This window comes from Orycteropus afer, unplaced genomic scaffold, assembly GCF_000298275.1.
Source record: "Orycteropus afer afer isolate SDZICR_OR568_19922 unplaced genomic scaffold, OryAfe1.0 scaffold00456, whole genome shotgun sequence".
NCBI lineage: Eukaryota > Metazoa > Chordata > Mammalia > Tubulidentata > Orycteropodidae > Orycteropus > Orycteropus afer.
The window spans coordinates 2,063,761-2,084,980 of NW_006922043.1; the positions used below are offsets into that span (position 1 = coordinate 2,063,761).

Here is a 21,220-nt window from a genome sequence, read left to right on the forward strand (position 1 = left end):
TCGGCGCCCCGGAAGCAGATGTGCCCGCGCTCCGGAAGCTCTGGCGGGCCTCTGGGGCGATGGCGGCGCGGTGCCTGGGCTCTGCGGGACTGAGGCAGCTGCTGCTGCGCGCGGTGGGCGCGGGGCAGGTGAACATGGGGCACGTAGGACCTGGAAGGGGTGCGCAGGGCGGGGCTCCGGAGGGTCGGGGAGAGGTGCGCGGAGGTGCGGAGGTGGAGGCGAGTACAGAACGCAGAGGGCCTGGGAAGTGGGGGCGCGGGGCCGGGAGCGCGCCACCAACCCACCCTCTGTCTCCGCAGGTCCGGGGCAGCGTTGTGAGGAGGAGCGTCCTTGGGGCCTCCTTACACCCAGGTGAGGAAGGGTGTGTCTAGCGGGTGCTTTAGGGATCTGGGGAAGCCACCCTACTAACTGTCCTGCATGTTGAAGGGGCATCCTGGGGATTAAAATAAAGTAACTGGACTGAGTGGAGACTCTGAAGAGGTTCGTCACAAAACAACATCTGATACATCTTTTTCTCCAACCTTGATTATGTGCTGGAACTGTTGTTGGGTACACTGAAGTTGATTCCAACCCAAGTGACCTCCTGTGGCAAAGTAGAGCTGCCCCGTGGAGTAGATTCCAACTTAGAGTTACCCTATATATATGACAGAGTAGAACTGCCCCAAAGATCACCAGGTCTTTTCTGCTGAGAAGCTGGGTGGGTTCAAACAGCAGATCTCTTGGTTAGCAGCCGAGTGTCTTAACCATTGTGCCACCATGGCTCCTTGCCAGTACTGTAGCAGGTGTTTTGTTACAATAAGCATCAGAGAGGTTAAGTAACTTGCCCAGTGTCTCAACTATCGAATGACAGACCCAGGGTTCAAACCTGGGACTCTGACACATCTTTTACATGCCACCTCTCACCATCCAGCAGGGTCGTTTGCTGTGTGTAGAGGGCTGTGCACAATGAAAGGTACAGGAGAGCCTCTCCAGGCCTGCTTCCCTGACATCCTCAAAGGTCATCCTTTGAGAGCGTAAATGGTACCTTCTGGATGGAACCTTCTGCTCCATTTTTAAATTCATGAGCAATGAAAAAGAGACTTTTTTTAAAATTGTGATTTGGGTGAAAATTTACAGAGCAAATTCACTTTCCACAGCAGTTCACATACACTTTTTCTCGTGACATTGACTAGTTTACCACAATGTAACACAACAGCTCCCCTCCCACTTCCTCCAGATAGTTACCTCTTCCCTGTGTCCATCCCTCCATGCACTTCTGCCCCCTGAGCTGTCTCCCTGTGCTTAAACAGCCCTTCTTTCTCCCATGATTGTTCTCTCCAAGGAATGTATCTACCTCAGGTAAATGTTCAAGTCCTATGACTGTCTTTTGTTTGGCTGGAAGCCACAGGTGTGGGTTAAATTCCAGACCTGAAGGGCAGCTAGGGGCCATAGTAAAAGAGACAATTTAAAGAGAGCCTTGTAACCCTCCATTTTTTTGTCTGTGGTGGGTACCATGTTTCTTTTTCTCCATAGCATGATAGCCAGTGGGGCACATAGCTGCTTGTTAAGTGTTTCTTATGGAAATGAACCCAATGCCTCTTAAGTACAATAGAATACACCTTAGCGTGTTCCTGAGTGGAAAAGCATGAGGCGGCTATGTGAGTTACTCAGGGTCATGATTGGTGGCAGAGCCAAGAGAAGCCCTGGGTCTCATTTAACAGTCAAAAACATTTCCTGAGTGTGTACCTACCATGCCCCAGACACTGGGCATTGGGTAGGAGCTGGGCTGGGCACAGAGCCAGTGCTGCTAGTTGGCTCCCAACTGCAGTTTGGACCGGTCTGCTCCTGTCCCACGTTCTCTTAAGCATTATTGTTGGAGAGTTCTTGAGGAACTGGCTGCTCCAGTCCTATCTTTTCTGGGCTTCTGACCCATGGTGGTGGTGTAAAGCCCACACTGCTCACCTCTCTTTTGCCTCTAGGAGTGGCCTGGAGACCAAGCAGGTGTGCCAGTTCCACGGAAGCACCTGCCACAAAAGTGGAGGATGACTCCTTTCTCCAGTGGCTCTTGCTTCTCATCCCGGTGACTGCCTTTGGCCTGGGGACATGGCAGGTAAAGACTGGTGTCTTACCCAGCTGCTTCTGAGCCCTTGGTCTGCTGGGTGTCTGCTTATGCTCTGCGTCCATAGGTCCAGCGTCGGAAGTGGAAACTAAAGCTGATTGCCGAGTTAGAGTCTCGAGTTATGGCCGAGCCCATTCCTCTGCCAGCAGAGTGAGTGTGTGGCTGCTTGGGGCGGGGCAACTCAGCAGTGGAGCCCTGGCTTCTGCTCACCTGGTCCTTCTCAGTCACTTCCTGGCAGTCAGATGGGAGCCCAGCATCATCAGACTTTCTGCTGGGTTTCCTATTGGAAGCTAGGTGCCCTGCTAAGCTGTCGGAGGCTGCCTGGCAGATATAGCAACAGCTTGCCTTTGAGCCCTGGCTTTTACCCTTTCTCGGGTCCAATGTGTCTGAGATCCTCTAGAGGAGTGATGCCTAGCTGCAGGTAAGGGTGGTGGCACAAGAGGTCCTGGCACCAGAGTGGTGTTCAGAAAAAGTGTCCCAAGTGATTCTGTTGCTCTCCCTACCTCATTCACAAGCACTGCCCTAGAGGGAGGTGTCCTATTCAGGAGAGCAGGCAGGCCATGTTTGGCTTCAGATGGGGTTTTCCCATGTAATAGTTTATTAATTTTGCATAAAATATTTACACAGGATTCCATGTTTTTAGTTCATTGTAGACTCTTTGGCAGCACAGATCCATTGGAGGGTATGCCCTGGCCCCCTTCAACCAACTTTGTACCGTGCAGGTGGGCTGCAGAGTTGGCAACTCTGGCCTTAATGGTTTTCTGCCAGGCCTTGCAGGGTCTCAGCTCCCCACTTCCCCTCTCCACCTAGCCCAATGGAGCTGAACAGTCTGGAATACAGGCCAGTAAAGGTCAGGGGGCGCTTTGACCACTCCAAGGAGCTGTACATGATGCCCCGGACCATGGTGGACCCAGTCCGGGAGGCCCGGGAGGCTGGCCGAATCTCCTCCTCAGCAGAGAGTGGTGCTTATGTCATCACCCCCTTCCACTGCTCTGACCTGGGGTGAGTAGAACCATCAGGTAGCTGACTAGCCCAGCAGGCACACTTCCAGGGCACATTAACTTTCCAGCGATGGTAGAATAAACACTAATGGTCTTCCTTCCTTAACCCCTATCTTGGTAAGGCCCTGGGGGACCCAAGAGACCCAGATTCATTTCCTTCAATTTGAATTCCCTAATTCTGACATTTGTTAAGCAACTGTAATTCTTAACCAATCATTCTTTACTTAACAACCTGTAAAGTAACAGTTACAAGGCTTTGTACTGGGAGGTCCAGCAAGAACTCAAGGGAAAGGAACCACCAAATCTGCCGGGAAGAGCCAAAGGCGGCTTTGAGGGGATGATTGCTGGGCCAAGCTTTAGATGGGAAGCATTACAGCAAAGGTCATTCCCAAGATCCTGGGAATTGGGAGCCTGTGGCTGTGAAAGCACAGGCTAATTCCAAAGGGCTGGGGAAGCCTAGATTCTAGCAAGCTATGTGCTAGTGCTGAGAAGCCAGAGAAGCTGGGTTGCCAGCCTGGATTCAAGCTGCTGTGGATGAAGCAGCTCAAGGGATGCGGGTGGCAGAACAGAGGCTGCACCACTGGTGGCATGTTACAGACTGGGCACAGGGGAAAGTGAGGTAGATAGGCTGACCTCCAAGGGGCTGGTGGTAGTGGTGGGGGAGACCTTTAACCCAAGAAACAGGCCTAGGTTCCTGGCACTCCTATGGGGTCTTCACTCAGTCCTGAAGCATTCCTTAGAGATGTGACTGTTCCTGAACCTCTGCTCACACCATCTTGACTTTTGGGTTCTGCTTGCAAACTTCTGTGCAGTCTTCTTTATTCAGAAACCCTGGTAAACTACTGTCCCCAGACCACATGGTGAATGTTTTTGCTATTGTTCCAGAATTACCATCTTGGTAAACCGAGGGTTTGTCCCCAAGAGGAAGATGAACCCAGATACCAGGCAGAAGGGCCAGGTAAGGGGTACCCCCTTCCCTGCCATTCAGCAGCCAGGGGTTCCCTACCCCTCCATCCTGAACACTTATACTCCTTTTCCAGATTGATGAGGAAGTGGAACTAGTTGGGATGATAAGGTTGACAGAAACCAGGAAACCTTTCATCCCTGAGAACAATCCCGAGAGGAACTACTGGCATTACCGAGACCTAGCTGCCATGGCTAGGGTCACAGGCTCAGACCCCATCTTCATTGATGCCGACTTCAGTATGTGGTTACCACCCCTACCCCCGACTTTTGTAAATATCTGTTTTCTCTGAATCCTGACAGCTTCCCCATTTCTAATTATTTTGGGATTTGGGGAGAGGCTACTTACCTCTAAAAGAAACAGCATCACTTAATAAAGTATACTAATAGAGAAGATAAAAGACCTTAGTATCAAGACTGAAGGGTTTATTTAACAATCACAGATAAGGAAAGCAACAGAGCCAAAAGCCAGTAAAAGCCCCCCTCCTCCTTCCAGAGCCCCTCCCCTTTCGTTTCTCTTTAACTGGTTTGTGTGTGTTAGGGGATGGTGCTGCCACTATGGTTCTGTCCTTACAGAGAGCACAGTCCCTGGAGGGCCCATTGGAGGCCAGACAAGAGTCACATTGAGAAATGAACACCTGCAGTACATTATTACCTGGTAAGTCCCTAGCTTGCTACCCACCTCCCACTTCCACTTCAGAAGGTGACCCTTGTAACCTCTCCACCCCAGGTATGGCCTTTGTGCAGCCACTGCGTACCTATGGTTTAAAAAATTCATACGTCAGACTCCTCTGAGATAGCAGAGATCCTGCCCCTGAAGTAACCAGTCACTGAATATTACATCTTTCAAGATTTTGCATGTTGGATCCCATGGCAGAAATAAAACTCGTGGGCTCACACACTGTACCTTGATTTCTATTTATTTCTAACTGATATATGGAAAATCCTGGTCTGGTTCAAAATATTCAAGTTCTATCCATGACTAAACAATCGTTGAGCTTTTCCAGACCTGACCAGCAAGCAAAACACTTTACAAAGTCGAGTCATCTGATGAATGTTAAGTTTCACCCAGCTTTTTTACTGCCCTTACAAGAAAAAGGCCCCTCAGTTTGAACACACTTGCCACGACCCCCACAAACATGCATACCTTCAACCCACAATTCCAAACGGACATGGACTGAAGTAGTTTTATTTTTATGTACAGAAAAGCCAGCTGTATACATTAGCCCAGTTTGGTGGCGAGTTCTTTGGCCTTTGCCTTTTCCAGCTTGGCAATGCGTGCCACAGATTTGGGACCAAGAACATTGCCTCCCCAATGACGGCGGATCTGAAATAAGGGAAGACAATTAGCACAGCCTGTAATTTCCAGTGGCTCCCCAAGCATGCTGGTCAAACTTTTCTTTTTGGTGCTTCCTGAGCTGAGTGCACGAGCACTGCGTTGTGTGGAAGCACAGCTTACCTCATCATATCTGTCGTTGTAATTGGTCCTGATCGCTTCCACCAGCTTAGCCAGAGCTCCCTTGTCTTCCCTAGAAGGATGGAACAATTAGAGACCACAGGGGTGTCCTTCAATTTTTTTTTTTAAATTGTGATTTGGGTGAAAGTTTACAGAGCAAATTCACTTTCCACACAGCAGTTTACATACACTTTGTCTCACACTGACAACCATTTACTCATTCTTATGTAAAGCAAGAATGACTTAATTCTCTGCACCAAATGCAAACCTTCTGCCTCAGATAAATTATGACCACATGGTTTATTCAGGTGAAGAAATTCTTAACCATCATCGGCAAAGGGTCATTTATTATTGCTCAAATAAATTGTTCCTTGAACTAGAACACCGATCCTTTAAAAAGGTAAAATCTTGACAAATAAAGAGAACTCTAGGAAGGGCTCCTACCCACTGAGTCTTCTGCATTTGGAGCAGGGTCCCATACTTACGAGTTCACCTGTGTGAAGGCAACAGTGGTGCAGGTCTTTCTGTGGACAAGCCGCCCCAGTCGGGCCTTCCCCTTGATGATGCAGTAAGGAACCCCCATTTTACGACACAAGGCTGGCAGGAAGACAACCAGCTGGAAGACAGCATAATCTTGAACAGACATTTTGACCCAAAGTAATCATTTCAAAGGCTAGTTTAGTAGCAACTGCTCAGTGTTAAAAAACTCATGTCTGTACTTAAAGGATTAATTCAGAGAGAAAGACTGACGTCACTGCAAAAGCCACTATGGGTCCCTGGTTGGCACTGTGCTCCTGTGGAAACAGCACCAGACTCAGTACTGAGCCTACCCCACCCATTCCAGCTATGTCAGCAGCCAGTGCTTCAATAAGCCACCTGTACCTCAATGGGGTCCACATCATGTGCAATCACCACCAGCTGGGCCTTCTTGTTTTCCACCAAAGTGGTGACAGTATTAACCCCTGCAACAAACAAATAGTTCCCATGAACGCGCAAGCTGGCTACACAGATTACAAAAAGCAGCTCCTCCACCCAGGTCAGCTGTTAACTCAGTGTTAAAAAGCTCGATTCACCCCTCATGGTCATTTCAGGTGAAGAACATCATCATTGCAGCAGCTTGCTCCACCACTTAGCCCTGAAAGATGCTCGCTCACCGGCTCGAAGGACAGGAGGTCTCTTGGTGGGGACGTCCCCTTTGCCAGCAGCTTTTTTCTCGGCCCGGGCCAGGAGCCTCTGCTTCTTCTCCTGCTTTGTCTCTGGTCTATACTTGTGGGCCAGCTTCAGCAGCTGAGTAGCTGAAGACAACATGCTTTAGTTTAGGTTTGTCACTTACATTTTAATACTTGTTACTTGTACAACCTAGGTCATTGTTCTGGTGAGGATGCACTGGCAGATGCAACTGAATAAACCTAAGGGCACATATATGATCTTTTCAGTTAGGCTAAGAGTGAAGCCATCTTGGTGTTCTGGAAACCAGATAAAGAATCTTGGATTTAAAAAACTAGCCTATCTGCTAAGACCCAGTCCCCTCAAAAGGTCTCACTCTTGTCTACCATCAAAGGAAAGATAACCACCTTTCCAAGTGCTGATCTTCTACCACAGAGCTCACCTGTCTGGCGGTCCAAGGCCTGGGTAAACTGGTTAATAGCTGGGGGCACTTTCAGCCGCTTGTAGAGGATAGCCCTCTGCCGCTGCAACCGGATGTAGCGAGGCCATTTGACAAAGCGCGTGAGATCTCTTTTGGGCTGGATGTCCTGTCCTGAGAATTAACAGCAGCAATGAGTAAGGCTCAAATGCCTTGTCATGTTTATGTTGGAGTCACTCAGAGGGTGTCAGTGCATCAGCGATCTTGGTGGTTTCAATGGCATCACCATCCTCAGATAGCAAATATTCTTTTACATCATCTGCACAGTGACACCTTAGAACATGGGGAGCCCAAGTACCTTCCCTTACCCACGAGAAGCCAAGGCCCTCCCTTGAGTGTTGCTTTCAAAATGAAAGCACCCTACTGAATGCAGTGAGCGCCAGACATTCAGCAACTCACAAAACCACAGAGGGCCTACCATCTTGGCCGCCAGCTTCCAAGGGCCAGAGGTGACAAACTGAGCAGTTTTCAGCTACAAACTGGCAGAATGAGAATTTAAATTCTAGTAGTCCTCCACTCTAATTAAAACCCACAGCTCTAACAAATATTTTGAGCAACTTTTGCTGAATAAACGACTTTCTTGAGAATATAAACTGTCGCCACTCCATCTTACTTACCTATGCCAAAATTCTTGGGCCTTTTCTCAAACAGGGGATTTACCACCTTCTTGGCCTCCTGCTTCTTGACGACAGCAGGGGCTGGAGCCACCTTCTTCCCCTTGGCCTTCTTTCCTTTTGGCTAGGCAAAAAGAAATCCCAGTGAACGCTGCCCCCTCGCCACCTCTTTTAGCTGTTTTGGAGAGGACCGGCTCCTGGAAGACAAGGCTGGCTAGGAAGTCCTGCCCCAAACCAGCCCTCTCGACAAAGCCCGTGCGAGTAAATGCAGTGCGGTTGGAGCCGTGACCCCTACTCGTGCATCAGCGACCTTCGTGGCATCAAGCGTCCTCACCATCACTCTATTACCAAATATTCTCTCTCATCTTCTGCATGGGCCCGACAAAGCTGTGAGTCGTTCCGACCAACTCCCAACGAGACCCCATTCAGAACCGGGCACCCCAGCTCTTCGTTCACAGATCTGCGTCCCTCGAAGGAACTTGTAGCAACCATTGTAGTGTGCGATGGGCAAGGGATTCACAAATAGCAGGCACAGACCCCTCACCAAACCCCCGAGTGCCCGTCAGATAAGCGGAGCCCCCAGCCACTCCTCCCCCGCACTACGGCGCTGCGCTCCCGGCCCTCCTCCCTCGCCGGCTGCGTACCCCCATTTTTCCCGCGGCCAAGTCGACCGATACCCCGGCCCGAAGACTACGCGCCGAGCCCCGCGGGGCTCCCCTGCCGCCAGGCAGAGGAGGGAGCCCCGTGGAGACGCGCCCCGAGGAGGATGGCAGCGGATAGCGCCCAGGCCAGTATAAGCAGCACAAGACTAAGCCCCACTCACCATCTTGAGCGAATGGACGAAAGAGAAAGGGATGGGATTGTGGGTAATATGTATGCGACCTCGGAGATCGCGAGATCTGGCGCCTGCGCGGGATTTTGGATTTAAAGAGATGGGACCCGTTTGAGCCTGCCTGGCTCCGGGGAGGTTCTCCAGACGGCCTTGCGCGGTTGGTACCACTGAAGCGGTGCGGCCGGAAAGGGACGTCGGAGTGAGAACTACGACGGACCGGCCGCCCAGGTGGGAGAGGCGCCGGTAAGCGGGGGCTGGGCGCGCGGTGAAGTTCAGGCTTTTGTTGCGCCAGCGGCGGGCGATGTACACAGGCGCCCTCCCAGGAGGGGTGCTTGGTCGGCCGCTCGCTACACTCCCACGCCCCACCAGATCCCCAGGGTCCGGTCCTGCCGACCGCGTGACGTCTCCGCCGGCCCTTGAAGACATTACTCCATTTTACCCCGAAGTGGCGGATGTGAGTTCATCTTTTTTTTCATATATGTGATTATTTTCCCCCAAAAAATTGGCACAAAGCAAATTTGTTCAATCACCCTTTCATTCCTCCGCTCTTCCGTGCGGAGCGTTCTGCGCACCTGGCACCGAGGGAGCTTAGAGGTGGGGTCTCTTCCCTGCAGAGCATTCAGCCGGAGCCACCGGGCGCGAACAGGGCGACCCAGCAGAAACCCCAGTGGGACAGAAGGTTGCTCAGGGATAAGCATGTGCAAAGGCCTGGGGGTCCGAGTGCTAGGGCGGGTCATGTGCCTGGCGTAGAGAGGACTGAGATAGCTGGGGCCAGGCCTGCTCATCCTGAGCCATGAGTATCCGTCGAAGATGTTCAAGGGAGTTGTATATTTTCAGTGGTTCCGAGTCATAGCGACACCGCATGACAGAGAAGACCTGCCCCTTAGTTTTCTAGACTGTACTCTACGGGAGCAGATTGCCAAGCCTTTTTTTCTCCAGGAGGGGCTGGCAGGTTCTAACTTCCATCTTTTAAGTCAGTAGCCAAAAGCTTGACCCCTGCACCACCAGGTATCCGCTGGAGGACTAAAGTTACTTTCTAGGACCAACCTGGCTGTGATGTGAACACTGGAGGGAGTGGGCTGGAGGGAAAGAGTGGATTTGAAGGTGCGGATTAGAAGGAAAAGACCTGGTGCTTGGATGAGGGGTGGAGTTAAGTGGCGCCTGCTCTAGAGCTGTGCTGTGAGCTCTGGGAAGAGACCGGTTGGGAGGGGAGGAGGACATAAGCTCCTTCAGGCCTCTCTAGTTCTGGGAGTTTGAGGGACAAGCAGCGGCAGTGCCTTGTGGGCCGCCCCATCGCCGGTCCTTGAGAAGTCTGGGCTGGAGCTCAGAGCAGAGCGTGTGGTCTTGAGCTGGTACTAGGATGCCACAGGTGAGGCCCAGGCTGGCAGTGCCCGCGAATGAGTTTCCCTGTACTAAATGATTGAATAAGTTTATTTGGCAGAGGATACTAAGGTGGAGGCTCCTGAGTCACTGAGGTTGGCTATACCTCTACCCACATTCAGTCTTCTCCTCCACTCTAGGTCCCAGGCGCTAACTGGTGGCCCCTACGCCACAGACTCCAGCACATGCCATGGCTCAGCAGAGAGCCCTGCCACAGAGCAAGGAGACGCTGCTGCAGTCCTACAACAAGCGGCTCAAGGACGACGTCAAGTCCATCATGGACAACTTCACGGAAATCATCAAGACTGCCAAGGTGGGTGGGGCTGGCTATGGAGGTGGCGGGGCTCCTGGCTCCCTGCACCGGGTTGGGGCTCTGGCTAATGAAGACCAAGGGAAAGGGGTGGAGACAGGTGAGCCTATGACCCTTCTCCAGCTAATACTGTGTGTGGGAGGTCTGCTTTCAACAACAACAAAAAAACAAACTCACTGGCAATTTGATTCATAGCGACCCCTCCTTGGGTTTACACGTTGGTATCGCTGTGGAAGTAGATTGCCCAGTCCTCCTTCTTAGGACTGGCAGGTGGGTTTGAACTGCCAGCCTTCTGGTTAACAGTCAGGTGCCTTAGGCACTATGGTATCAGAGCTCCTTAATAGACTATTTGTTGTTGTTGTTTGCCGTTGAGTCGGCCCCGACTCATAGCACCCCTCCTTGGGTTTCCGAGGCAGTATCACTACGGAAGTAGGATTGCCCAACCTTCCTTCTGAGGAGTGGCTGGTGGGTTTGAACCGCCAGCCTTCTGGTGAGCAGTCAAGTGTTTTAGGCACTATGCTACCAGAGCTCCTTAATAGACTATAGTAGAATGTAAATATAATTTTTTTTTTAATGCATGGGAAAACCAAAAACATTTGTGTGACCTGCTTTGTTGTACCGTTTCACTTTTTTGCAGTGGTCTGGAACCAAACCCATACTGTTTGTGAGGTCTGCCTGTAGTCACAAGTCCTAGGAAGGTAGCTGTAGGGGCCTCAGCATCAGATTGTTGGAGTTCAAGGTCACCACTCCCTGGCTGTGTGGGTCTGCATGGTTATAGCTTTCTCAGTGCTTTGGTTTCCCCATCCACTGGGGATACTGAGTCTGCCTGTCACATGGGGTCCTTGTGATGACTGACTGAGTTTATCTTTCTAAGCATAGGGCAAGCATCCCATAAACCTCAGCTACTGTGAATAGGACAGTCAAGGGGAGAAATGGGGCAACAGGAGCAACTGAAATGGAGCAACTGAGGAAGGCCACTCCAGAGGGGCAGGGTGGTCAGGTTCTGTGTTGGGTCAGTCACACCTGCTGAAGACTGCACTCGCTTTACTGGGTGTTTGCATGAGACCTGTAGACCTTGGCAGGTTGGCTTACCAATAATAATAATAATAATAATAATAGCAAAACAAACAAACCAGTTGCTGTCAAGTCAACTCTAACTCATGGCAACTCCATGTGTATCAGAGTAGAACTGTGCTTCATAGGGTTTTCAACGGCTGATTTTTGGGAAGTAGACTGCCATGCCTTTCTTACAAGACACCTCTGGGAGGACTCACCTCCAACCTTTTGGTCAGCAACTGGGTACATTCATCATTTGCACCACCCAGGGACTCCAATAACAATAGAAGGTAGTGTCCGTTCAGTGTTTAGTATGTATTAGCAGTGTGGTGAATGATGTTTTTGCCATATCACATCTCATCTTTCCAAGAATTCTGTGAGGCAGGTACCATTGTCTCTCTGCTTTCAGATGAGGAAACTAAGGCATGAGAAGTTAGTAACTTGTCCAAGGTCACTCAGCAAATAATGGTCAGAGCTAGGACTCTAACCCAGGTAGTCTGGCTCCCAAGCATGCAGTGTAGGACCTATGGCAGGTGGGACCCTGCTGCTCTGACCCCACACCCCACTGTGCCCTCTATGGTCCACTGGGGAAGCCAGTCTGAGCTGAAGGGTTGGGGTAGTTAATAGTGTGGACCATGGAGCCTGATGCAGTGGGGTCGGTCTCTTGACTTCTCTGTTTACCATCTGAGATGCTCCAAGCACACTGTTTGACCCAGCTCACGTTTGCTATAAACTGGGGAAGATAGTCCAGGGTTCTATGAGAATCTCATAAGATAATGATGGTCAAGTGCCAGGAGGCACTCAGAAATGGTCTCTTAGAGAAGTACATTGTCCTTTCACTCATCCATTCAGCACTATCTACTGAGTGAGTGCTGGCTTCTGAGCCAGCCTCTAACAGGCTCCACACCCAAATGTGACATGGCCCTCAGTAAGGCCTCATCCCTGTGGTCTTTTCCTCTGGAAGCCCAGCAGTCAGAACCCATGAGCATCTGTTTGTCCTCATTAAGATGCCTGTTGTCCTTGTAGAGCAGAATAAGCCAGGAGGGACCTGGCACTGCAGAAGGTCTTGTTGATAGAGCTTCCCAGCTAGTAGGATGTGGGTGTTTGCATGCAGTCAGCATGTGAATGGGCTGGCAGGCTGGCTGGGCGGGACTCTGTCTGTGCAGCCAGGCTGATGCCAGGCTTTCGTTTGCCCCTCAGATTGAGGATGAGACCCAGGTGTCCCGGGCCACACAGGGCGAGCAGGACAACTACGAGATGCATGTGCGAGCCGCCAACATTGTGAGTCACCAGGGAGGGGACCAGCAGTTCCAGGAGCCTTTAGGGTCTCTTTGGGCTTCCTCGGGTGCAGTATACGTCGTTTTGTTGCTGGTCTCCCTCCTCTCCCTTTGGATGAGCTGCAAAGGACAATGCAGTGAGCCTTTGGTTTCTTCCTCAGCAGCTTCTGAGAGTGGGTGGGGATACACCCTCTCCTTAGGGGGTACTCCAGGGAAGGCAGTTCACACGTAGGTGGGCGGTGGTTGGAGCCACCCTCACACCTGTCGGGGGCTGGGGAGAGAATGCCATATCTGCCACTGAGCACTGGTGGTGGTTAGAGAGGTAGACCCACCTATGCCTACATGAGGGTTCTCTAGAGTCACCGTGTGGGGAATTGAATTACAGGACAAGACAGTGCGCATGGTGTGAGCCCAACACATCAGCCAGATGTCTCCGTGGTACATGCCCATGAGTGAAAAAGAAAGGGTCTCAAGGGAGCCCCACCACTGCTAGCTGGGCAGGAGGCTGAGCGGGACGGTGGTCTTACCAGTGGGGTTTGAGCAAGCCAACTTGTGCTTGCATAGCTGGTAATGTGAAGATCAGTGCTTCTGGGGAGCAGAAGCCAAGGCTGACTGAAGGCCCCTCCTTTCTGTGGCCTTACTTCTTACAGACCCACCCCAGAAGCAATTAGGTCTTTTCCCCTTCCACTCCCATAATTAATTTTCACAATGACCCTGTGTTAGTTCCTCTGGGTTTCTGTGACATACTGCCACATGCTGGGGAGCTTGAGACCACAGACATTTTTCTTCTCACAGCTCTGGAGGCTGGAGTCCAAATCCAGGTGTACGCAGGGCTGTACACTTTCCATAGGTGCTAGGGACGGAGCTCCCTGAGTCTCTCCCAGCTCCTGGTGGCTCCAGGCATTCCTTGTCTGTGGCTGTATCACTCCAGTCTCTGCTCCATCTTCACGTGGCTGTCGTCTCTTTGTCTGCCTCTGTGTCTCTTCTCTTCTTTTTTTTTTTTTTTTAAACTTTTTTTTTAGTTTAGTTGTGAAGATTGTTGTTTTCTTTATGTTGAGGTATAATCCATACTGAAGGCTATAGTCTTTGATCTTTGTCAGTAAGTGCTTTATTTTATTTTATTTTTTATCTTGCTTTGGGTACAAATTTACATAGCCAAACTTGTTCATGCACATCTGGTTTCACAGCCCTGATTACCATCCCCAACCATAGGAAATCTTCTATTTATAAGGCAGCAGTCATATTGGATTAGGGCTCCCCTCCCCCAGTGTGACTGATAACATCTGCAAAGACCCTCTTTCCAAACAAGATCACATTCCCAGGTACCAAGGGTTAGGTCCTGAACATATCCTTTCAGGAGACACAACTTAATCCACAGCAGACCCTATGAAGGCAAGTACTGTAGTCCCATTTTGCGAATGAGGAAACTGAGGCTCCAAGAGAGGGCATTGCTTGCTGACTCCAGCGTGGCCCTCACCCCCTGTGCCTACTCTGGTTTTGATGTCCTAGGTCCGAGCCGGTGAGTCCCTGATGAAGCTTGTATCAGACCTCAAGCAGTTCCTGATCCTCAATGACTTCCCGTCTGTGAACGAGGCCATTGACCAACGTAACCAGCAACTGCGTGCACTGCAGGAGGAGTGTGACCGGAAACTCATCACCCTGCGCGATGAGGTCTCCATTGACCTGTACGAGCTCGAGGAGGAGTACTACTCGTCCAGGTACAAATAGGGCGGCCACCACACAGAGTGGCCGTTGCACAGAGTGGCCATCCTGGTCTGGACAGCAGACCCTGTGCCGGGCTGCCGAGCAGAGTTTGTGGTCAGGGTTTCATCGAAGATAGTCCTCCACCGTCCAGCAGGGCCCTGGGCCTTCCCACTGTTCACCGTGATGAGCATCACAGAAATCCCGTGCGTCAGGAGGGCATCAGGGTCAGCATCTCAATGAGGGCCAAGTCTGGACAAGGGGGGACCCTCCTGTACTCATGCAGCAGAGGGGTGGTGCTGGCTCTCTGGGGGTACACCCTGCTAAAGCAGGGTTTTCTGGGCCTTCGCTATTCCTTTAAGCTCAGTCTTTGAGATTTGAACACGGATGCCCAGGCTGCCAGCTCCTCCTTATCACCCAGGCCCTGGCCGGCCCAGGGATGTGATGTGACTTCATACTGATGTCACCAGAACCCTACAGTGTGAAAGTGGCCAGTTCTGGGAGGGAAAGGGGAAACCCAAACAAGAGACTGGCCCTGGAAGTCAGGCCCGGGACAGCTGGACCTCCTGTTTCCACTCAGTTCAGCCTTGTTTTCAGAGCCCTTCTACGTGTCATACCCATGCTGGCACCAGGGATATGGGAATGGGCAGGACTTGACATCCCAGCCCTCTTGGGGCCACATAGATGCTGAGACCTGAGCTGCGGGGACTCAGAAATTAGTCTCATTCACACAGGGGAAACAGGCTGGAGACAGACAGGCCTTGTACTCCACCCCAGTAGCTTGGAAAATCAGGATTTGGTCCAGTAGACACAAAGCCCATGCCCACCTCGTGCCCTCAGTTGGATGCCTCTCTTCCTTCCTAGTAGTGGATTTAAAATGTGTGTGCACCATAGAAGGCCATGCCCAGTAGTCACAAACATCCAAAGCCAGCGTGGCCTGCTTCCCTGCTCTGGACTTAGTAGCATTCCTCATGGTCCCTGCAAAAAGGGCATGAGGGCAGCATCCTCCTCTGACCTCTTCTAACTTCATGAGGGGGAGAAAGAATTAATCAGCAGCCCAAGGCTGATTACTGTGAGACAGAAGTCAGACATGCTACCAATCTTCAACTTTTTTTTTTTTTTTAACCAGTTCTGACACCAGCTGTCCCTCCCACTACACTCTCTACTTCTCTCCTGGGTTCAATAATTTGTTGCAATGGCCACACAGAACTCACAGACAATACTCACGATTAGGGGGTTTATTAGGGAAGTAACATTACAATTCAGGATCAGGAGTGCTCAGGATAAAATTCGTTCATCACGACAGCCTCCCCTCAGCCATGCCCATAGTCCCATCTTTTTTTGGCCCTTGGCCTCTTAGCCTAGCCTCTTCCCTACTTGGCCAGTGTTAGTAAGCTCTTTTAGCTCTGCTGATAGGTGCACCTAGGTGCACTCCACTCCACCAGCAAGCTTCTGCCCAAAGGCACTCAGCTTTCTCACTCCATGGGAAGGCAAGCCTATCACTCTGTCTCGTGCCTCTTGGTTCAGCTGCTGTGTCTCTCTGCCAGTATCTCAGCCAAGGAGGTCCAGCACAGGTATCTTGGGTCGATGGACACGCTACACTCCATCTCTAGCTCTTCTCTCTTGATGACAATGAGATCCCCCTTTCTGCCTCTGAGAGGGCTCATTTTAAGCTTAGTAGGATAACAAAAGTGACCAAGCCCCACAATAGGGTTCCATACATCTTATTTCCATGATCCCACCCCCACAAGAGTGGTATGTACCTTATTTACATTATCAGCAAGCTATCCAACCCTCTTGGTGGGTCACAAGTACCTCACATATACATAGTTCAACTAATCATCTGGTGGGCACTACAAAGACCATGGCTAAAAGAGCTATACCAAGTAATTCATTACACCACAGTTCCCCCTTGGCTGGCCTCCAAGGGGAGGGGCAGATGTGGCTATCCAGCTGGAATGGCTTTAGAATATCCCTGAGGGTTCCAAGGCCACCTTTGGCTCAGTGAACATCTACACCCACAGAGAGGAGTACTGAGCAGTACCTGGCATGCTTCAGACCCTCTGGGCATGAGGCTCCTGGCCTATTTAGTTTTGCAGAATCCTTTCATGTCCTCATCTTTGCCTGTCCCCCAGCTACTGGTCCCTAGGGCATCTGGAAAGGTTGGGGCCCAGAGAGGGAAAGGATCTACCCAGGATTGTGCAGCAGAGCAGGGATGGAACCCAGCATCCTGAGCACCAGGCCTCCAGTGCCCTCACCACCCCCAGTCCATCTTGGTGGTTCACCCAGTGGGGTTTCTGAGCCAGCCTGGTGTCTGCTCCCAAAATGTATGCCCTCCTACTGGCATCCCTGTCTACCCCCAGCAATCTTCAGGGGTTGGGGGAGACTAAAGGAGAGCCCCCCAAGTAGCTCCTGGGAAGAGCAGGTCATTGGCCTTGTCTGTGAACATTTGATGGCTGCCTGGGCTGTGGGCAGTGGGCTCTGTGCCATTCACCACTCCTTACCCCCAACAGTGAAGACCACTAATGGCCAAGCCAGTCAGCCACACGCCCTACTCCCCGCATGAGCTGCCTGCCACCCTCATGCCTGGCCATGTCCTCGCTTACTTTCCACTTGGTGTTTGCTCTTTCTGGCTCTGCCTCTCCCTCCACTTTCCTTGGGATGCCAGGTAGAGAGGAAACACTGAGGGCTGCAGTGGGGCAGGGGTGGGGCATGCAGGGTAGGGCACAGGAGCAAGCTGGGCAGAGGCAGGTACCCTCTGTGTGCCAGGCCTTGGGTGTTCATTGCAGCCTTGGGAGGCTATGCTGTTAGAGATGGAGAAACTGAGGCTTGGGGGCTAAGAGGCCTGTTTGAGGTCACACAGTAGGTGTTGGTGGTGGAGGAAGAATTCTAAGGGTCCTGCTTAGCTGGGCCATTGGCAGGAACAGACCCTGAAACAAGAGGGGGACTGCACTGTCAGGGAGTGCCTTGTAAAGAAAGCGTAGAGGCCTCAAAAGACTGGCATCTGCTTGAGACACTGGTCCCACAGCCAGAGAGGAGAGGGCTGCAGCTGGGAGGGGGAGGATGGGCACATGGCAGGAAGGACACTGGTCAGTCAGTGAGGAGCACAGAGGCACAGAAAGAGAGGCCTCTCTTAAAGGTGCTTCGGCATCCAAGCTCACCTACCTACCACCCTTCTCCCCCACTAGGCCCCTTGACAGGGCCACCCAGAGCAGAGGAAGGAGAGGCAGGGCCTGGGTGTGGGTCTTTCTCTGTTTTCTTAACTCTACTCTGTCTTGCTTTCTCCCTGCCCTGACCTCCCACCTCTGCTCCTGTCCCCCTGGGGTCTCTGATGCTGGAAAAGCTCAAGCCTTTGCGAAGCTAACGATCTTCCGCTGTGCGAAGCTTACTGGAGGCTGGACCACCACTCAGACCCCACCGATGGCCTCTCAGCCCCCCTGCTGGTGTCCCCGGAGCCTAGCACTGGCCCCCTGCAGGCTGCAGCCCCTGTCCATCCCCATGCCAGTGGCCCTGGCCCCACAGAGCACTCCTGAGCCTCCAGGGCTCCCTGTCTGACCCCTAGGGTCTCAGAAACGAAACCCCCTTTGAGATGTCTACTTGGGCCTTGGTGCCCACCTGGGGACTCCATAGGACCCTGGTGCCTCTGTGGTCTCTTTGGAAGTCTGGGCATTGGGTCAAGTCACCCAGGACTGCTGAGGAAAACTAGTTCCCCAGGTGTTTCCTGGGCAGCCCATTGTTCCTGAGTTACTCTTGGCACTGTGCCCAGCCTACCTCAGTGTTGAAGGGATGCTTCCAAGGTGGATTTATCCTGTTGGTGCTTCCATGGTGGGACAGGAGGATTCCTGACCTGGGGAGGCCTGGCCTGTGCATGTTTAAAATAGGGGGCTCCTCAGAGTTGACATTACCAGCCAAGTCCAGCGCCTATGTCCTTGGCAGGGCTGCTGTGCCCAGTGCCTCTCATCTGAGCCACGCGACCCAGCCAGAAGCCAGGGATGCAGCCTGACTTTGGTGCCCTGTACATTCTGATGCTTCTGTAGTGAGACTTGAATAAACACATCCCACCCTTTTGTACTGACTCCTTTTTTGTCCTTGTCCCTGGTCTGTCCAGGAGCACCCCTCATCTCCCCAGCATGGCCAGGACAGCCATGAGGTCCTGAGTTGGACCCATGGGAACCAGGAGGCAGGGCCTAGAGCCTGTCCATTAGTCTTTCCAGGTCAGGCCTCTGACCTGGGGTGTGCAGGCAGGGACTCCAAGGGTTTGGGCTCATGGCTCACCACCATTGTCTTGCCCTTGTCCTGGGTAGCTTTGGACATGGAGTAAGAATGAATGAGAGGCTGCTACCATCATTGTGTACGGTAGGGTGCAGTCAACTTGTGTCTGGTGGCTCTGGTCCTTCCTGCCCCCTTCCTGAGCTGGTGCTGCTGCATCTAGAACTGGTCACCTGCATCCAGAGGGAGAAGGCTTGGGAAGGCTTGAAGTGTGGAGCCCAAGGTCATGGAGCCTGGAAGTGTCCTGTTCTGCCCATGCCTCTCTGTTCTAGCTCCCTGCAGAGCTGCAGGGAACACAGCCCTGGGGAAGGGCATGCCCACATTGGTGCTGCTGGGGCTGCACACTGGGCCCCTACTGCCATCTGCCTGCCTTGTCTCCTTTCCCCAGTGTTTGGATGTGGTGACAGGCCACAGAGATAGAAAGCATACAGGTGACTCACAGAGAAAACACTCCTGGGGCCCAGAAATCCCCACTGCCCCCAGAAGACACTAGGCCTCCAGGAGCTTTCCAGGATTCCTTGGGAAGTCTCTTCCACTCTGGGCCAGGGCTTCCCCATTGATGAAATGGGAACTGAGCTCCCTTACTGCTTCAGGTAATCACAGGGAGGAGAGCTGGCCGGCCAGGTCATGGAAGTCACAAGAAGACAGAATTGGGGAGAAGGGAGAATCAACTCAAAATGCTCCAGTGTTTACCAAGGATTGGAGGGAAGGGAAGATTGCTAGCTAGGTAAGAGACACATAATTGATTGGGTGAAGGGAAGGGCAATATACTAAAAGCAGGTGACCAGCATAATATCACTAAAGAAAGACATGGAGAGGTGCACAAGAGGTACTGACAACAAAGTTAAATACTATTACATACACAACACTGCATTATCAGTGATAACAAAAATTAATCTATGGGTGGACAAATAGGTAGACAAGCAAGATGATTCAGTATGAGTAGGTGAACAGGAATATAACCATGACCATATATGGGTTTGGCATATGGTATTTCTATGCACATATTTGTAAATGCTGTAAGAATATTCCACCACTCATCTGTCAAGTTTGTCATACTGTGGTGGCTTGTGTGAGGCTGGAGGCTATGCCACTGGTGTTTCAAATGCCAGCAGGGTCACCCATGGTGGACAGGTTTCAGCAGAACTTCCAGATTAAGGCTCAGGAAAAGGAAGGGGCTATCCATTTCTCAAAGAATTGGCCGGTGAAAACCTTATGAATAGCAGTGAAATACTATCTGATACATTACTGGAAACCTTTATGAATATCCCTGAAACATTGTCCAATATAGTGCCAGAAGATGACCCCCTCAGGTCAGAAGGCACTCAAAATATGACGGGGGAAGAGCTGTCTACTCAGAGTAGAGCCAACCTTAATAATATGGAAGGAGTAAAGCTTTTGGGACCTTCATTTGCTAATGTGGCACGACTCAAAATGGGAAGAAACAGGTGCAAATATACATTAATAATTGGAACATGGAATGTACAAAGTATGAATCTAGGAAAATTGGAAGTTGTCAAAAATGAACACATAAAGATCAATATCGTAGGCATTAGTGAGCTGCAATGGACTGGTTTTGGCCATTTTGAATCAGACAACCGTATGATCTACTATGCTGGGAATGACAAACTGAAGAGGAATGACGTGACATTCATCATCACAAAGAATGTTGCAAGATGTATCCTGAAGTACAGTGCTGTCAGTGATAAGGTAATGTCCATATATGTACAAGGAAGACCAGTTAATACTACTACTATTCAAATTTACACACCAACCACCAAAGATGAGGAAATTGAAAATTTTTACCAACTTCTGCAGTCTGAAATTGACCAAACATGTTATCAAGATGTGTTGATTATCACTGGTGATTGAAATGCAAAAGTTGAAAACAAAGAAGAATCACCAGTAATTGGAAAATAAGGCCTTGGTGATAGACACAGTGCTGGAGATTGCATGATACAATTTTGCAAGACCAATGACTTACTCATTGCAAATACTTTTTTTCCAACAGTGCAAACGGTGGCTATACACATGGACTTCACCAGATGGAGTACACAGGAAACAGATCGACTACATTTGTGAAAAGAGGTCATGGAGAAGCTCACTATCTTCAGCCAAAACAAGACCAGGAGTTGACTGTGGAACAGACCATCAACTGCTCATACGCAAGTTCAGGTTGAAGCTGAAGACAAGCCCATGAGAGCCAAAATATAACCTTGATTATATCCCTCCTGAATTTAGAGACCATCTAAAGAATAGATTTGCATTGAACACTAGTAACCAAAAACCAGAGAGAAGAATTGTGGGATGACATCAAGAACATCATCTGTGAAGAAAGCAAAAGGTCATTAAAAAGACAGGAAGTGGGTAGCAGTTTTAACCACATTGTTTCCTACCAGCAATCATTTCTTTACTGGGCCAAAAAACAAAAAAAAAAGGAAGGGGAAAAAAAAGACCAAAATCGATGTCAGAAAGCATTCTGAAACTTGCCCTTGAACGGAGAGTAGCTAAAGCAAACGGAAGAAATGACAAGATAAAAGAGATGAACAGAAGATTTCAAAGAGCAGCTCAAATGGACAAAGCCAATTACTATAACAAAATGTGCAAAGACCTGGAGT

General features: G+C 50.8%; 3 protein-coding genes and 5 non-coding genes across 8 annotated transcripts; 2 read left to right on the forward strand and 6 right to left on the reverse strand.

Annotated features, from left to right (window-relative positions):
- The first annotated feature begins 59 nt into the window (after positions 1 to 59).
- On the forward strand, positions 60 to 4,862 carry LOC103208625 (surfeit locus protein 1). The gene is made up of 9 exons (XM_007954327.1): positions 60 to 143; positions 300 to 351; positions 1,959 to 2,089; positions 2,166 to 2,248; positions 2,909 to 3,100; positions 3,985 to 4,057; positions 4,140 to 4,302; positions 4,639 to 4,720; positions 4,793 to 4,862. Exons 1-9 carry the CDS (start codon positions 60 to 62, stop codon positions 4,860 to 4,862), a joined length of 930 nt encoding a protein of 309 aa, XP_007952518.1.
- A 422-nt stretch (positions 4,863 to 5,284) lies between these two features.
- Positions 5,285 to 9,035, reverse strand: RPL7A (ribosomal protein L7a). The gene is made up of 8 exons (XM_007954316.2): positions 8,601 to 9,035; positions 7,781 to 7,901; positions 7,128 to 7,277; positions 6,673 to 6,813; positions 6,401 to 6,480; positions 6,004 to 6,134; positions 5,522 to 5,591; positions 5,285 to 5,389 (listed from the first exon to the last, which is right to left on the reverse strand). Exons 1-8 carry the CDS (start codon positions 9,033 to 9,035, stop codon positions 5,285 to 5,287), a joined length of 1,233 nt encoding a protein of 410 aa, XP_007952507.2.
- LOC122151437 lies at positions 5,789 to 5,855 on the reverse strand. Its single transcript, XR_006164152.1, has one exon. It is a non-coding gene; the product is annotated as a small nucleolar RNA SNORD36 (small nucleolar RNA).
- On the reverse strand, positions 6,206 to 6,278 carry LOC122151436. The gene has a single exon (XR_006164151.1). It is a non-coding gene; the product is annotated as a small nucleolar RNA SNORD36 (small nucleolar RNA).
- LOC122151434 lies at positions 6,563 to 6,631 on the reverse strand. Its single transcript, XR_006164149.1, has one exon. It is a non-coding gene; the product is annotated as a small nucleolar RNA SNORD36 (small nucleolar RNA).
- LOC122151438 lies at positions 7,355 to 7,427 on the reverse strand. Its single transcript, XR_006164153.1, has one exon. It is a non-coding gene; the product is annotated as a small nucleolar RNA SNORD24 (small nucleolar RNA).
- On the reverse strand, positions 8,076 to 8,150 carry LOC122151439. Its single transcript, XR_006164154.1, has one exon. It is a non-coding gene; the product is annotated as a small nucleolar RNA SNORD24 (small nucleolar RNA).
- Positions 9,036 to 10,179: 1,144 nt separating the features above from the next.
- On the forward strand, positions 10,180 to 17,866 carry MED22 (mediator complex subunit 22). Its single transcript, XM_007954317.1, has 4 exons — positions 10,180 to 10,302; positions 12,556 to 12,636; positions 14,142 to 14,350; positions 17,677 to 17,866. The coding sequence occupies exons 1-4, from the start codon at positions 10,180 to 10,182 to the stop codon at positions 17,864 to 17,866; spliced, it is 603 nt and encodes a 200-aa protein (XP_007952508.1).
- Positions 17,867 to 21,220: the final 3,354 nt, after the last annotated feature.

What these genes read in the sequence shown, in the direction of transcription:
- LOC103208625 (XM_007954327.1), top strand. Translation starts at nt 60, where the DNA reads ATGGCGGCGCGGTGCCTGGGCTCTGCGGGACTGAGGCAGCTGCTGCTG. An exon ending in TTCCACTGCTCTGACCTGGG is followed by an intron (nt 3,101 to 3,984) that starts GTGAGTAGAACC and finishes CTATTGTTCCAG; the next exon opens with AATTACCATCTTGGTAAACC. An exon ending in CTTCATTGATGCCGACTTCA is followed by an intron (nt 4,303 to 4,638) that starts GTATGTGGTTAC and finishes CTGTCCTTACAG; the next exon opens with AGAGCACAGTCCCTGGAGGG.
- RPL7A (XM_007954316.2), bottom strand. Translation starts at nt 9,035, where the DNA reads ATGTCTTCAAGGGCCGGCGGAGACGTCACGCGGTCGGCAGGACCGGAC. An exon ending in GCCCAAGAATTTTGGCATAG is followed by an intron (nt 7,278 to 7,780) that starts GTAAGTAAGATG and finishes GTTAATTCTCAG; the next exon opens with GACAGGACATCCAGCCCAAA. An exon ending in ACAACGACAGATATGATGAG is followed by an intron (nt 5,390 to 5,521) that starts GTAAGCTGTGCT and finishes CCCTTATTTCAG; the next exon opens with ATCCGCCGTCATTGGGGAGG.
- MED22 (XM_007954317.1), top strand. Translation starts at nt 10,180, where the DNA reads ATGGCTCAGCAGAGAGCCCTGCCACAGAGCAAGGAGACGCTGCTGCAG. An exon ending in AAATCATCAAGACTGCCAAG is followed by an intron (nt 10,303 to 12,555) that starts GTGGGTGGGGCT and finishes TTTGCCCCTCAG; the next exon opens with ATTGAGGATGAGACCCAGGT. An exon ending in GAGGAGTACTACTCGTCCAG is followed by an intron (nt 14,351 to 17,676) that starts GTACAAATAGGG and finishes ATGCTGGAAAAG; the next exon opens with CTCAAGCCTTTGCGAAGCTA.